Source organism: Anopheles arabiensis, chromosome 3 (genome assembly GCF_016920715.1).
Source record: "Anopheles arabiensis isolate DONGOLA chromosome 3, AaraD3, whole genome shotgun sequence".
NCBI classification, from domain to species: Eukaryota; Metazoa; Arthropoda; class Insecta; order Diptera; family Culicidae; genus Anopheles; species Anopheles arabiensis.
The window spans coordinates 64746675-64759003 of record NC_053518.1 but is presented as its reverse complement, the minus strand read 5'-3'; the positions used below and the strand labels follow the sequence as shown (position 1 = coordinate 64759003).

The 12329-nt window shown below is 46.9% G+C and overlaps 2 protein-coding genes across 9 annotated transcripts in view; one reads left to right on the top strand and one right to left on the bottom strand.

The window, feature by feature from the left end:
- Window positions 1–10079, top strand: part of LOC120900158 (ral guanine nucleotide dissociation stimulator-like 1) — a 35940-nt gene extending 25861 nt beyond the window's left edge. For 3 of the 7 annotated variants that reach the window (XM_040306800.1, XM_040306801.1, XM_040306799.1), the window contains exons 3-8: window positions 3785–3886; window positions 6933–7206; window positions 7275–7401; window positions 7483–7999; window positions 8071–8672; window positions 8754–10079. In XM_040306800.1, the coding sequence (XP_040162734.1) occupies window positions 3785–3886; window positions 6933–7206; window positions 7275–7401; window positions 7483–7999; window positions 8071–8672; window positions 8754–9360 (2229 nt within the window). In that variant the 3' untranslated portion in view covers window positions 9361–10079. Of the gene's footprint in view, window positions 1–287; window positions 917–3781; window positions 3887–6932; window positions 7207–7274; window positions 7402–7482; window positions 8000–8070; window positions 8673–8753 lie in introns of all 7 variants that reach the window. The other 4 variants (XM_040306795.1, XM_040306797.1, XM_040306796.1 and 1 more) reach the window with 3 other exon arrangements.
- On the bottom strand, window positions 10012–12215 carry LOC120900160. Of its 2 annotated transcripts, XM_040306802.1 has the most exons (4): window positions 11980–12215; window positions 11441–11897; window positions 10374–11053; window positions 10012–10320 (listed from the first exon to the last, which is right to left on the bottom strand). In XM_040306802.1, exons 1-4 carry the CDS (start codon window positions 12029–12031, stop codon window positions 10118–10120), a joined length of 1392 nt encoding a protein of 463 aa, XP_040162736.1. In that variant the 5' UTR covers window positions 12032–12215; the 3' UTR covers window positions 10012–10117. The 2 variants fall into 2 exon arrangements, with proteins under 2 accessions (XP_040162736.1, XP_040162737.1); XM_040306803.1 differs by lacking the exons at window positions 10012–10320; window positions 10374–11053 and having other exon boundaries at window positions 11333–11897.
- Between the last annotated feature and the right edge of the window lie 114 nt (window positions 12216–12329).

Here is a 12329-nt window from a genome sequence, read left to right as displayed (position 1 = left end):
TCTAAGCACGAGTTTAGTTTCTGACGCGATTGTGCGAGGTATGTGACGTCCATTGTTCACAGTGGCAAGTGTCTGTGTGCTTGTTCAGTGGGTTGAGAATGATGAATTAAGAACTGCTCGAACATTTCATCACTCTTAACTCTCCCGAATTGGGTGAAATTAAATCAATTGCCCACTATGAGTTTTAGGAAACTATTTCTGGCACACATGGCTTAATAAAAGCCCCAACGTCTTCGCTCTCGTGATCAATTTAGCTGATCAACGGTTCTGAACCATATTCTTTCCAGCAGCAGCAGCAGCAGCAGCTACCCACCCGCTTATTTGCCCGACAGTTTAAACACTTTTAATCGAAGTGATCGCAGGGCGCTCGGCGCCAGGAACAGTCCAATCAAAAAAGTGTGTTAAAAGTGCGTCCACGCGCGTGTGTGGGTTTTTTGTGTGTGTGTTTTGGATGCGAGGGGTTAAGTGATCATATCGCGTTTGCGCCTGCTTCCAGGAGAGGGTATGTCGTGCGCCAATGTTTTGCCCAAGTAACGAAACGCTCCAGAGCATTACGGAAAAGACGAAACTGCTGGCCCACAAGTGTACGCAGCAGATTCGCAACAATAGCAACAACAGCAGCAACAACTCCGATGGAAGTTCACCGACAGGAGGGGGAGGAGCGGCTGGTGCAGCAGCACAGGCAGCAACAACAGGTGGTCATCAGCCAGTGCCGGCCGTTGATCCGCAGCGCACGTGCAAGGATGGTACGGCGGGCGGGAAGGACGAAGGACGGCCGGTTGGGCTGGGTGGCGGTGGGACGCTGCGGTGCTTCTGTCCGTGCAAGGGAACGATCAGCAAACTGATGGGGCGGAAGTACGCCGCCAGCAAGGAACAGCAGGGTCAGAGTCAGCGTACCACCAAGTGGTATGTCAAGGTAATACAGATGGCAAGCTGTTGGCGGGGGCAATGTGGGAAGTATTTCATTGCATGCAGAGAGAGAGAGAGAGAGATGGTGGAGTTGATAAGGCTTAATTTGATTAACTGGATGAGTTGGTAAAGACGTAATTGAGAGCTATCATCCTCCGAGTGCGCAACTTTTATTAATAGAGGTTAAGAATCTGAGCATATTCTGGAAGACAGAAGTCCAGGGCAATACTCTCTTGTACGTAGTGTGCATATCTAGAACCATTGGGGAAAGGTGAGAAACCCATCTTTCTATAAATTGGGAGACTCCTACACAGTAGTCTTATGGCGGCTGGTTATGGTTCTTGAGGCATAAACAAGTGTAACGAAACAGTAATTCTTCCTTAAATCAGCCTAGGTCGCACGAGCATCGATCGCATCCGGTGTTGTATAAGCCTGCTCTATTACCGAATGAACAACCGAACCGTCTCAAGTGCACATCGTAAACTCCCAATATAATCGTTCCACAAATAAAACGCTAAACTCTGTAAAACAACTCATAACATAATAAATCAACATCGTCTTAGGTCGTAAAATAGGCACCTCAGAACAAAGAACTTCTCTTATCGTGCAACGCTGAAAAACAAAACAAACATTTTTGGGGTTGAATCCAAAAATAAACCACTGCTTCACACCCAGCTGGCTGGTCAAGCCGTTTAGGAACGGCTTTATCTCGTCATCATCCAACACTGGAAGTCTCGCAGGCACCAGCATCAGGAAGCAGAACCTTTGCCCCGAACATTTAGCGTGTTGCGCGTGTGTGAGTTTGTGACAACAAATGGAACTCCGTGACTCACCGCGTTTGGGACGGGTCGCCTATCGCAATAAAGGGTGCTCCGACTAGCATTACACTCTTCTACGATTGCTTAACGCGCAAAGACTTTGTAGCTTGCCGCACAGAACGCGCTTATCGGGCGCAGTTGATGTCGAGTTTTTGTTTGCTTTATCCAAGCAGTCAGACAAACCAGACGTACATGTTAGTACGATACGTTGGTGCGAATTGTATAATAGCATAGGCACGATATAGCCGAAGGGGTTAAAGAACCATTCAATGCACTCGGTTGTACTTTGTGGCTTTGTGTGCGTTGAAGTGTCGTTCTAATGGTATGGTATGTGATGTAATGTGTGCAATATATTGCATAAACGCTGCCTGATCGATGTAATTGTAGATCGTTCTGAGGCTCGTGTCATATATACAAAGAGAAAATGCAATGTCAACAAATAATCGTTAATGAAGAGTTACCTCCCTGGTAAGGTTTAGCACCAAAAAGTGACTGTTTCAACTTGTGGCTGATTGTCAGAAGCTCTTTGTTTACATTCTCATGATGATTCTGACTCACAAGTATCCATTTTTACCGCCATCTATTGTTAAGGGCCTTGGAAAAATGAAAGGTATATCTTCCTATACGGACCATTACTTCTTTAGAACATGGCCCTCACTTAAATCCTCACATCCTTTCAAGAACGTATCCCCGTAACTTTTGACCTTTCTTTCGTTTTTTGGCATAAAAAGATCTCTTTCTCTCTAAAAAAAACTAACTCCCTTCTCCTTTGTTAGGACCCAGCGGTGGAACCTGTACTTGTCCTCTTCTGATGCTAATTCTCCGTAACATTGCACACACAATGAACCGTCGCTAGAAAAGACTTTTCATTCTTCCAGCACGAATTGTATGCCCCTGTCCCTCTTCGTGTTCGTCCTCCATTTTCCCCTGTTCGGGTGGACGTTTCGTTGGCAATGCTTCGAGCGACCTGCTTGCTTTTGGAAGAAATTACACGTTTACGAAGGTTGGACTCCCGTCCCTCAACCCGAGCGTCACGGTTCGCCGAGCACAACATCCGCCGAGAAGTGCCCCTTTCTGTGAAACAATCAATGTGCCTGAAGAAGGTAGCCCGCGCGTACGCAAATCGCTTTTGCGTGAAACGAAGAAACACACGTGTGTGACTTGCTAGATGACGGTTCCCCTCCGTGGTAGAAGGTGTCGCCGGTTGTGAGTTTTGAAACCGCGCGCGGGCGCATATTCATGAGCCCGCCTGGTGCTGCGGCAATCATCATCGCGCAGTAGAGCGCAAAATGCTTGCTCCCAAGCTGCGTAGATTCCGGATGGCGAGTTGTGTCAACTAAAGCCGTTTTTTTCTCAGCTCCGAAATGCTTTTCCTTTCTTTTCGTTAGCGCGCATTTATTCATTGTTCGTGTTTTTTTTCCTATTGAAGGGAGGGTTTTATTTTAAGGGCAATAAAAATTCACTACTAGTTCTAGCTCATTTTCTTGTCAGAGAAGACGGATCAGTGCGGACGGTACGACAGCGACATCCTCATTCAAAATGAGCGTTTGCCCACGTACTGTGACGGATTGTGATTCAAAAAAGAAAAAAAAGAGTCGAATGTGGCTGCGAACTGTGTATTTCCCTCTGTTCGAGAGGCGAACCACGCTGTGCTCTTGTCGGACACGTAGACCATTGTTTTAAGATCCCAATTAACAGCTCTCGGCGAGCTGGTTCGTGCTAACGTATAAAGCGTTGTCTCAGCCAATCGCAAAGATGCTTCTAATTGAGGAAAAAAAAGAAGGAATTAGAGGTTGTGATCTTGAACTTGGTGTCTTTAATTACATCAAAAGGGCGATGATTCATCTTCTAAAGTGGAATGAATGGGTAAAAAACATCTTCATCTAATACTCAAAAAACAAAAGCTACGCTGTAGGTTCTTAACCATGTAATTCCAATTATCCAGCTCTTCAAAATATCATTCCCATCATTTTCAACAAAAATGACTCACCGATTTAATGGAAACTGTTTTTCTTTCTGCTTCTCTTCCCAAAACCAAAACCGTTTCTTTCCAGCAGCCCACCTGGCGATTGTGGGGCGAAGAACGCGAGGAGAACGCCATCTACACGGTTTACCTTAAGAAGGTCCGGTACCATCGGCCAACACCCAGTGCCAGCAGCGTAAGTAGATGCCGTTCTAGATACTTCTTTTTCTGGGAAAAACTCCAAACTTTTGTTAGAAATTTATAGAAAGGGAAGAAGGGTCTTGAGGGCGACAAGAGTGCTAATCAACCAACCAGACATAAAGTGTGTGTGTGTTTTTTGCTGTGTGATGCTTTTTCATCCCATTTTCTTCATTTTGGAATTTCCCTTGACTCAAACGAGACGGTTGGCTCTGCCAAAAACACCCAAATGGGGTTGTTGTGCTTTATCTTGCCAGAAGCACATCCCTTTTTGTGGCATCTCTGCAATGCATAGCAGTGTATCTGCTTTTGCTCTGCATCGATCCCAACCATTTTTGCATTAGCTGCACTGCTGCTGCAACAGCAAAAGCACACCTCCAATTGAGACATAATAAAGGCGAAAGAACAAGAAGCAAAAAACCACAACCATCTATTGAACATTTGCCATAGAAAAGTGCATTCCAAAAATTGCAAACCGAGCCAATCTCGTCTGCCGATGGTGATTGACGGCGGGCAGAGCATCGGATACCACTCAGCGAAAATTGCGTTTTGACCCTCACGGACCCTCGGGATGCGGATGACGTCCCTAATGGATGCTAATGATGTTTTGCGTTGGCGCTTCTGCCCGGCTCTTGGGCGTTAATTTAAATTGCTTTGCTAATTCAATGTGAGCAAGCAAGGGTGAGCCGAGTTCAATGTTTGCCGTAAATCATTTTAAAGTTCAGTGTGTTGGGAGAAAGAAAATTATTAGTGTTTTTGCTATGACTTTTGTGTAATCTGTATAAAAAACAAATTCTGTAAGAAATTTGTATAAAAGTTTGCCAATGAATTGAACAAAAATTAAAAACAATTTAATCCATTTTGAAACCGCTTAGCAAATTGCCATTCCAGTGCATTCTTTATTGGCAAAACAACTCTCAAGGGCTTTCGTACCGCACCGATCAGCAATTAAGATATAAACACCGATCGAATTAGTTCCCGGGCCGCCTCCCTCAAAGTGACACCTAACACCTAGCGAATAGGGTAAACTGACCATTGTGTTTGTTGCACTTATCGAGAACGTGGGAACCCTCGCATTAACCCGAAACCTCGATTACATAAGCGCGTTCCATCCCTTTGGCAATACAACAAAAAAAAATGCAACTCGGACACTACCTGCGCCCCTAGGGGCCGATACATCGAAACGGAACATTGTGTTACCTAATGGGTTGTAATGGTTCACAAGCAACTTGCATCTGTTTGGTTGTTGTTGTTGATGTTGTACCGTACCCTGTGGAATATGAATGAATAGCGGTGCCCTTAAACGGGCCCTACGGGTGACACATCGTTTTGTACGACGTGGAAAATGGGACCAAATGTGGAGCGGATGGAGAAGGGCGGTGTCGGCAACAGCCCACGCGACCCACTCCGGTCAGTACGGTCAGTGCAATTGCATTTACGGGGAAACGATTCCAGTCCAGCAAAGATTAGTGGAGCAATAGAAATGATTTGAGAATAGCACGCAAAGGATAAAAAAGCGACGGAAACGGTCCACATCCCAGACGACAACGGAAAATCGATTGCAAGTCTACAATATTTGCATACAAAATTGATTTCAGTACGATTGTAGTGTGCAGTTATGGGGTGGGAGAATTGAAATGATTGTAGCCGTACTACTCGGTGCTCACCTGCCCCTGTTTTGAGGTTAGGTAGAGGCTGCTTCTAAGCTGTGTTCAAGAGAACATTTGTGGTTCGTCGTTCGTCAAAGCAAAAATCAATAAAACGACTTTAAAATATTTATCACCGTTCGGGGTACGATTGAGTTGAGTTGGATGAGTCAGACGGGTTTCCTCCGTGTGTGTGTGTATGTGTTTTTTTTTTCTTGTGACGCCGCAAAACATGGTTTATTGTGCTGGTCATGCTCGAACGATGGTTTGCTTCTTTGTACCATTTTCCAGAATGGGACTGTCTCGTGGGACATAAACGAACGAAACAGTTTGCTAAAAGTTATGAAGTGGGGAATTTAATAGGGGATAATTCAATTATTTTTTATTCATTTTGCAAACGAGGACGTTAATAAACAATCCAAGTTTTTTAGAAATAATTGCAATTGGTTTAAATTGTGACAAAGGATGTGCCAAACATATAGCAGTAGAAACAAACATGTACCTCTGATTAACTAAGATATTGGCTTAGGAGCTGTTTAATGTTTTTTGAAATGAAAAATATTTTATCACAATATTTTAAATTTTTGAAACATAAGTGCGTAAAATTCATAAAACACAATTTCGCATTCATTTAGGCGCTTAGCACAATTATCATGAATTTCTAAGCACCTAAAAGAATGAAATCGCTGTAAATATTTTATAAAAACTCTCATCTTTATACATTCTGCTTTTGAGTTGTGTACATTTTGACTTTACTCAAATTGAAATATAAGAAGCAATTTTAATAGTTGTTGTAGCCAATAACAACTGATTTCACACAACAATTGTCAAATGCAAAATAATTGCCTTTGTTTTTGTTATCTGCGTAAAGTAGAAAATATTATTCACTGCAAGAAACTATCCGATTTGTTCAAAAGTATCTATTTATGAAGTTTTGGGCGAATACAATTGCCTTCTCGACAGCGCTTAACGAAATCAGTAGCGGTGCTACCACGGAATAGACCTCCCAATTTACATTGGAAAAGAGGTAACTAGCCTGGTAGGCCAATACTGAAAGTAGTTTGGTGAAGGAGAGTTGGACCGTAGACGCTCCCGAAATCCTTTGCCCGGGACGTTCTGTTCCGTGGCAGCAGACGGTTTACCAAGCGCTCCAGAACGACCGAAACCTTCGCGGTTGGCTTGGCCGTCGGGCTCGGAACAAATGTCTTATTGTTGTAAGTTGTTTTTGCGCCTTCATGTATGCAATCACCATACATTGTATGCGAAAGCTCACATCTTGCTGTGTTTTAATAGCACAATAACATTCTTATTGTGACAATTTCCAACGCCATTATGGCTTAAATAATAGTACTCAATTTCTTATACGCCTTTCATCCCATTTCCAATCCATTTACACAGCAAGACTCGGATGACGAAATATCGCACCTGGAATGGGAAACGGTGCGCGTGCGGTTCGTCAAGGCGGCCACGCTGTCCCGGCTGGTCGATGCCCTCGCGACCGACGACGGCGAGCTCGAGAGCACGTTCGTGAACGTGTTCCTGAACACCTTCCGCACCTTCGCGCAGCCGGAGAAGGTGCTCGAGCTGCTGCTCGACCGGTACGAGAAGCTGCACGCCGAGCCGGCCCTCCTGCAGCCCGAATCGCTGTCGGACCAGCACAAGAAAACTCTAGGTAAGGTGTTCTATTAGGTCTGTGATATCTCGGTTGTTATAATGCGCTCTCCCTCTTTCTCCCGGCAGTCTCTGTTCTTCACGTGTGGCTCGATGGGTTCCCCGAGGATTGGGACACGGATAATCTGCAACGATTGCTAGCATTCACCTCAAAGCGTTTGCCAAAATCGGAAATACATATGAAAGCTTTAAATAGGTAAATAACTCAAAGAGGACTCTCCGTTGGTGCCTTGTTACTAACCGTTGTTGTTCTTGTGGTTGCAACTTTTTTCCGAAGGTTTACGCATAGGTTAGATAAGTACAGTAGAATACCACCACCGCTGCCATGGTCCAACGATTATCACGATTTCGCCGACCAGTTCGGTGGCCTCTGCCTGACGCCTGCATTCCGCGGTCCGCCGTCCCACCTGCTCAACTCGTACCGCTTTCCCAACATTCCGGTGAAGCACTTTGCCGAGCAGCTGACCCGCATGGACATGGAGCTGTTCAAGCGGCTCATACCGCACCAGTGTCTCGGCGCGATCTGGTCGAACCGGGACAAGCACGAGTGCAGCTCGGTGCTGGCCACGGTAACGCAGTTCAATGCCGTCTCGTTTCGCGTCATCTCGAGCATACTGATCGAGCCGCGGCTAAAGCCCCAGGAACGGGCCCTGCTCATCTCGACCTGGATCGACATTGCGCAGGAGCTGCGACTGTTGAAGAACTTTTCCTCGCTCAAAGCGATCATTTCGGGGCTGCAGTCGAACGCGGTGTACCGATTGTCGAAGACGTGGGCCGTGCTGCCGAGGGATAAGGTACGTCTCTGGGCACGGGACAAGCAGTTTGACGGCTGTTACTTAACTTGGCTTTTATTTCCTCTGTTTAGTTGGAGCTGTACAACGAGCTGGCACGAATATTCTCCGAAGACAACAATGCGTGGGCCCAGCGAGAGGTGTTGATGCGCGAGGGCACGGCCAAGTTCGCGGACACTGTCGGCGAGAATGATCGGCACCTGCAGAAGGTGTTCCAGAAGCAGAACACGCTCATCAGCCACGGCACGATACCGTACCTCGGCACGTTCCTGACCGATCTGACCATGATCCATGCAGCCATCCCGGACACGCTGCAGGACGGGCTGATTAACTTCGACAAGCGGCGCAAGGAGTTTGAGGTGCTGGCCCAGATCAAGCTGCTGCAGGGTGCGGCAAACACGTACCATCTTCCCGATGATCCACTGTTCGACCGATGGTTTGCGTCGCTGCTTGTGCTGGACGAGCGGGAGGCGCACACGCTCAGCTGCTCGCTGGAGCCGGCGCCGGAGATGACGAAGCGACCGCCAGCACCACCAGCCCAGCATCCGGGCGGTGGTATCGGCGGAGGGGGAGGCGGTACGCCAGGGCACAAGAAGAGTGACTCGATCGCGTCGAACTCGAGCAGCGGGGCAGGCTCTCAGTTTTACTGTGATATTAACAGCACATCTAATGCGAGGTAAGGATGGTTTTTGAGCCTTGGAGAATCAATTTCCAACGGATCTTTATATTAAATCTTGCTCTGATTCTCGCCACACAGCTACAGTTCACGCAACAACTCCCTGGATCGGGACGCTACGCCACCGAACGCGTCGATCTTGTCCGCGGCCAGCAGTGTGTCTTCCCTGTCAATGGACTCCACCACCTCGGGCAGCCAACGGTCGAATCATAATGGTGTCGGTAGTGTGCGAACACCCCAGTCGAACCGATCCCAAGGCAACGGGACTGTGGCGAGCCGTGGTGCCAATGGTGGTCGCGATCTAAGCGAGGCACCCATCATCAATGGGCAGCTGGTGCAGAACTCACCGCTCAAGAGCAGCTCGCCCGATTTCTACATCATCAAGGTGACGTACGAGACGGAGCAGGTCGAGCTGGATGGGATTGTGCTGTACAAGAGCATCATGCTGGCGAACAACGAGCGAACGCCACAAGTCATCCGAAACGCAATGCTCAAGCTCGGCCTGGAGGGTGATCCGGATCGGTACACGCTGGCGCAGGTACTGCCCGACAAGGAGCTACTGCTGCCGAACAATGCCAACGTGTACTACGCGGTCAACACGGCGTACAATCTTAATTTTATCCTGCGACCGAAGAAGGACACGACGGGCAGTGGCTCCTCGGTGCCGAGCTCTACCGGGCGTCCGTAGGGGATGGGAATCTCATGTGTTATCGTCGGCGCGGTGGTATGCAGCTTTTGTACATTTATCTTACGCCTAGTGAATATTGAATTGACACATGTTTTGTTGCTTGTTTTTAACCCAACGATACCATTTTTCTATATCGCGTACCGTACCGTAATCCAGTTAGAGTATTCCTTCAAACCACAACACACACACATACGGAGAGACATACAGCATGTGCATTGTGTGTTTGTGGCTATTTTATCTTAGGTTCTGTAAGACGCGCTAGAATGTCGAACGTTTAGAACAGTAAGCTATACGGAATTGACCCAAAGGGATGATAAACACAGGTGGGAAAGGGGCGCTACAGCAACACTAAAAGGTATTAAAAGAAACTCAGATGTAGAAACCGTTTCAAACCCCATATAACTACCTAACAGGTTAGGAGACCGTGGAACGAACTCCTCCCTTCTATCAGGTGCCGTTTTGAGAGTTGGACTTTTTGGAAGTGTTTATTAGCTTAGGTTTGCATTTTGCAAAACTGGGCTTAAAAGTCTGGAGACTATTTCATTCTCACCAGGGAGGGTAATTTAGGGACGAAAAGGGTATAATAAAAGTAATGGAGCTACGTGAGCTGAACTTCTGGATCTATACAACAGAAAGCGGAAGGCGTGTGCGTAGTTTGACTCCCGTTGACACGCAACTAAGTATTTTATTAGGATATTAATAAACTGAAAACACACAACTATTCCAAAAAAACACCCCAAATGTTGTATTTTGATACCTATCCGAAGACTATCAATAAGAGGAGTGCTACAAACCCAAGGAATATGCTCCTCTTCGTCTTCAAACTTTCACCAGAGTTACGCAGAGCGTGCTTTGACCGGTTGTTGCAGCCATCTTTGTAGCAGGTGTGACACTCTGAGCTATTCCATCCTTTGCAAGGAGTCGTATCGTTTCCCAGATCCGAAATACATCCTCTAACGACTGAAAAAAAGATGGTCCTTATTTCTTCACACAGGGTACTGAATCGATCTCACCTTGATCTTGATAGACTCGGGCATAACATCCATTCTTCTCCATATGATATCGACACTTCAACAACCCTTCCTGTTGCTGTTCTGCATCGCAGTTTAAAGAATTCCCACTACTACATTGATAACACGAGAGTCTGTTTGTGGGATACACATATCGGTTGCAGTCACTACCACTGCATGTTTCACAGTCCTCAGAAGCTTTGCTTGCATGACACAACGTTTGATTCGTTAAATCGGACAGACAGCCTCGCTGAAGACTTCCATCGGTGTGGGTTCGTACATAACAACGATCGTCCTGTACATGCCGCCTGCAATACTGCGCACTGCGGTCATCCCGTTGCTCTTGAGCGCAGTTGAGCTGCTCCCGGGAATCACACTGTACACAACTAAGCGTGTTCTTCGGAAGAAACTGCGCATTACATTTCGGTCCAGCGCAAGCAACACAATCACCGTTTCCTTTTTCGCAGCTCATTTTCAACGCTGACTCCAGAATATCTGACAAGCAGCCACGAATTAAATATCCATCCTCGTCCACTCTTGAGTAACAGCTTCCTTCGGAAGGCTTACCACACACCGTTGCTGTTCTTGCTCCACTGGAGCAGTGTGTCATGTTGGAGGTACACTGTAAACATCGATCATCTTGGCGAACTGTGGCGGTATTGCAATTCCATCTATCACAGCCCCAGTGGCGGATTAAGGGTATCGGGGGCCCTAGGCGGAAAGATGAGTTGAGGCCCCATGTAAATGGTAAATGTTGTTGGGTTGTGGGGGGGCGGCACTAAACTTGCTGTTGGGATATTGAACAGTAAACTTGAAATGTCGTCGGAGGCCCCTTCGATCATCAGTCATAGGTTCTAAAATTTTTGCTGACGGGGGGGGGAGGGGGGGTGGTGCAAATGATTCGCCAGCCTCGGGGCCCCAACGGCCATCCTTCCGGGGGCCTCTCTGTCCATACGGCATACTATAGAATGGCGATCTACGGGGTCCCTAAATTGGCGGGGCCCCTAAATCGGCGGGGCCCCAGGCGACCGCCTAGTCCGCCTACCGTTAGATCCGCCACTGCACAGCCCACACACTCAACAGACGTGCCGGATTCAGTACACTTCTGCAAGTCCTCCTCGCGCACCGCTGACAAACAATCTCGATAGGACACATTGAAACCATCGAACACACTTACACAACGATCGTCTGCCACGAACCGAATGCAGGGTTTCTCAAACTGTCTCGGATACGGTAACAGCTTACAGGAGTTTGATAGACTTGACTGACAGATGTTGCACCGTAGGCGATCAGATGGATAGCGATCGACATTGCAGCCAGAGAAACGGTCACACAGAACACACTTCTGCCCTGCGGCGACACATTGCTCGTCCCGTGAGCATCCGCGATAGGTGTGACCGTTGGGTAGGATAACAGTTGCGCAAGCACGATCACCCACTTCACAGTCTTTCGTGAGAGAGGTGGAAGGCGTCCAGACACACTCCTTGTAGTTTGAAGAATCACACGTGTGGCAAAAAAACCGATCATCTGGTAAGAGAAACAAACATTGAATTAAATTTTTAATGTAAGAAATCAATAAAAAAGGTAAACACAAAAGGTATGGTTTTACCCGCAGAAGTAACAAGCTTGACGAAGAGTAAAAAAACCAAGAGAACTATCATTCTGAGGTCGTCTTCTTACGACGTTTCGAACAGCTACTGATATTACTTGATACTGTTTCCGGGTTATACTGGACAGTTGCATCTTATCCTGCGTCATCGAGAGGGCAATCGTGGTAATCCATATAATATTTTGACGCCAATTGAAAGCCGACGGTCAAAGTCAAGTGCACTATCTGATAAGCGTCAGCTAGTGCTTATGTTTGCAGAGCTGTTTACATCCACGCGTACGGGAGAGCGAAGTACTTGAGTCATATATGTGTATAGATTTCATTGAAAAGAATATGACATACGGCGACAC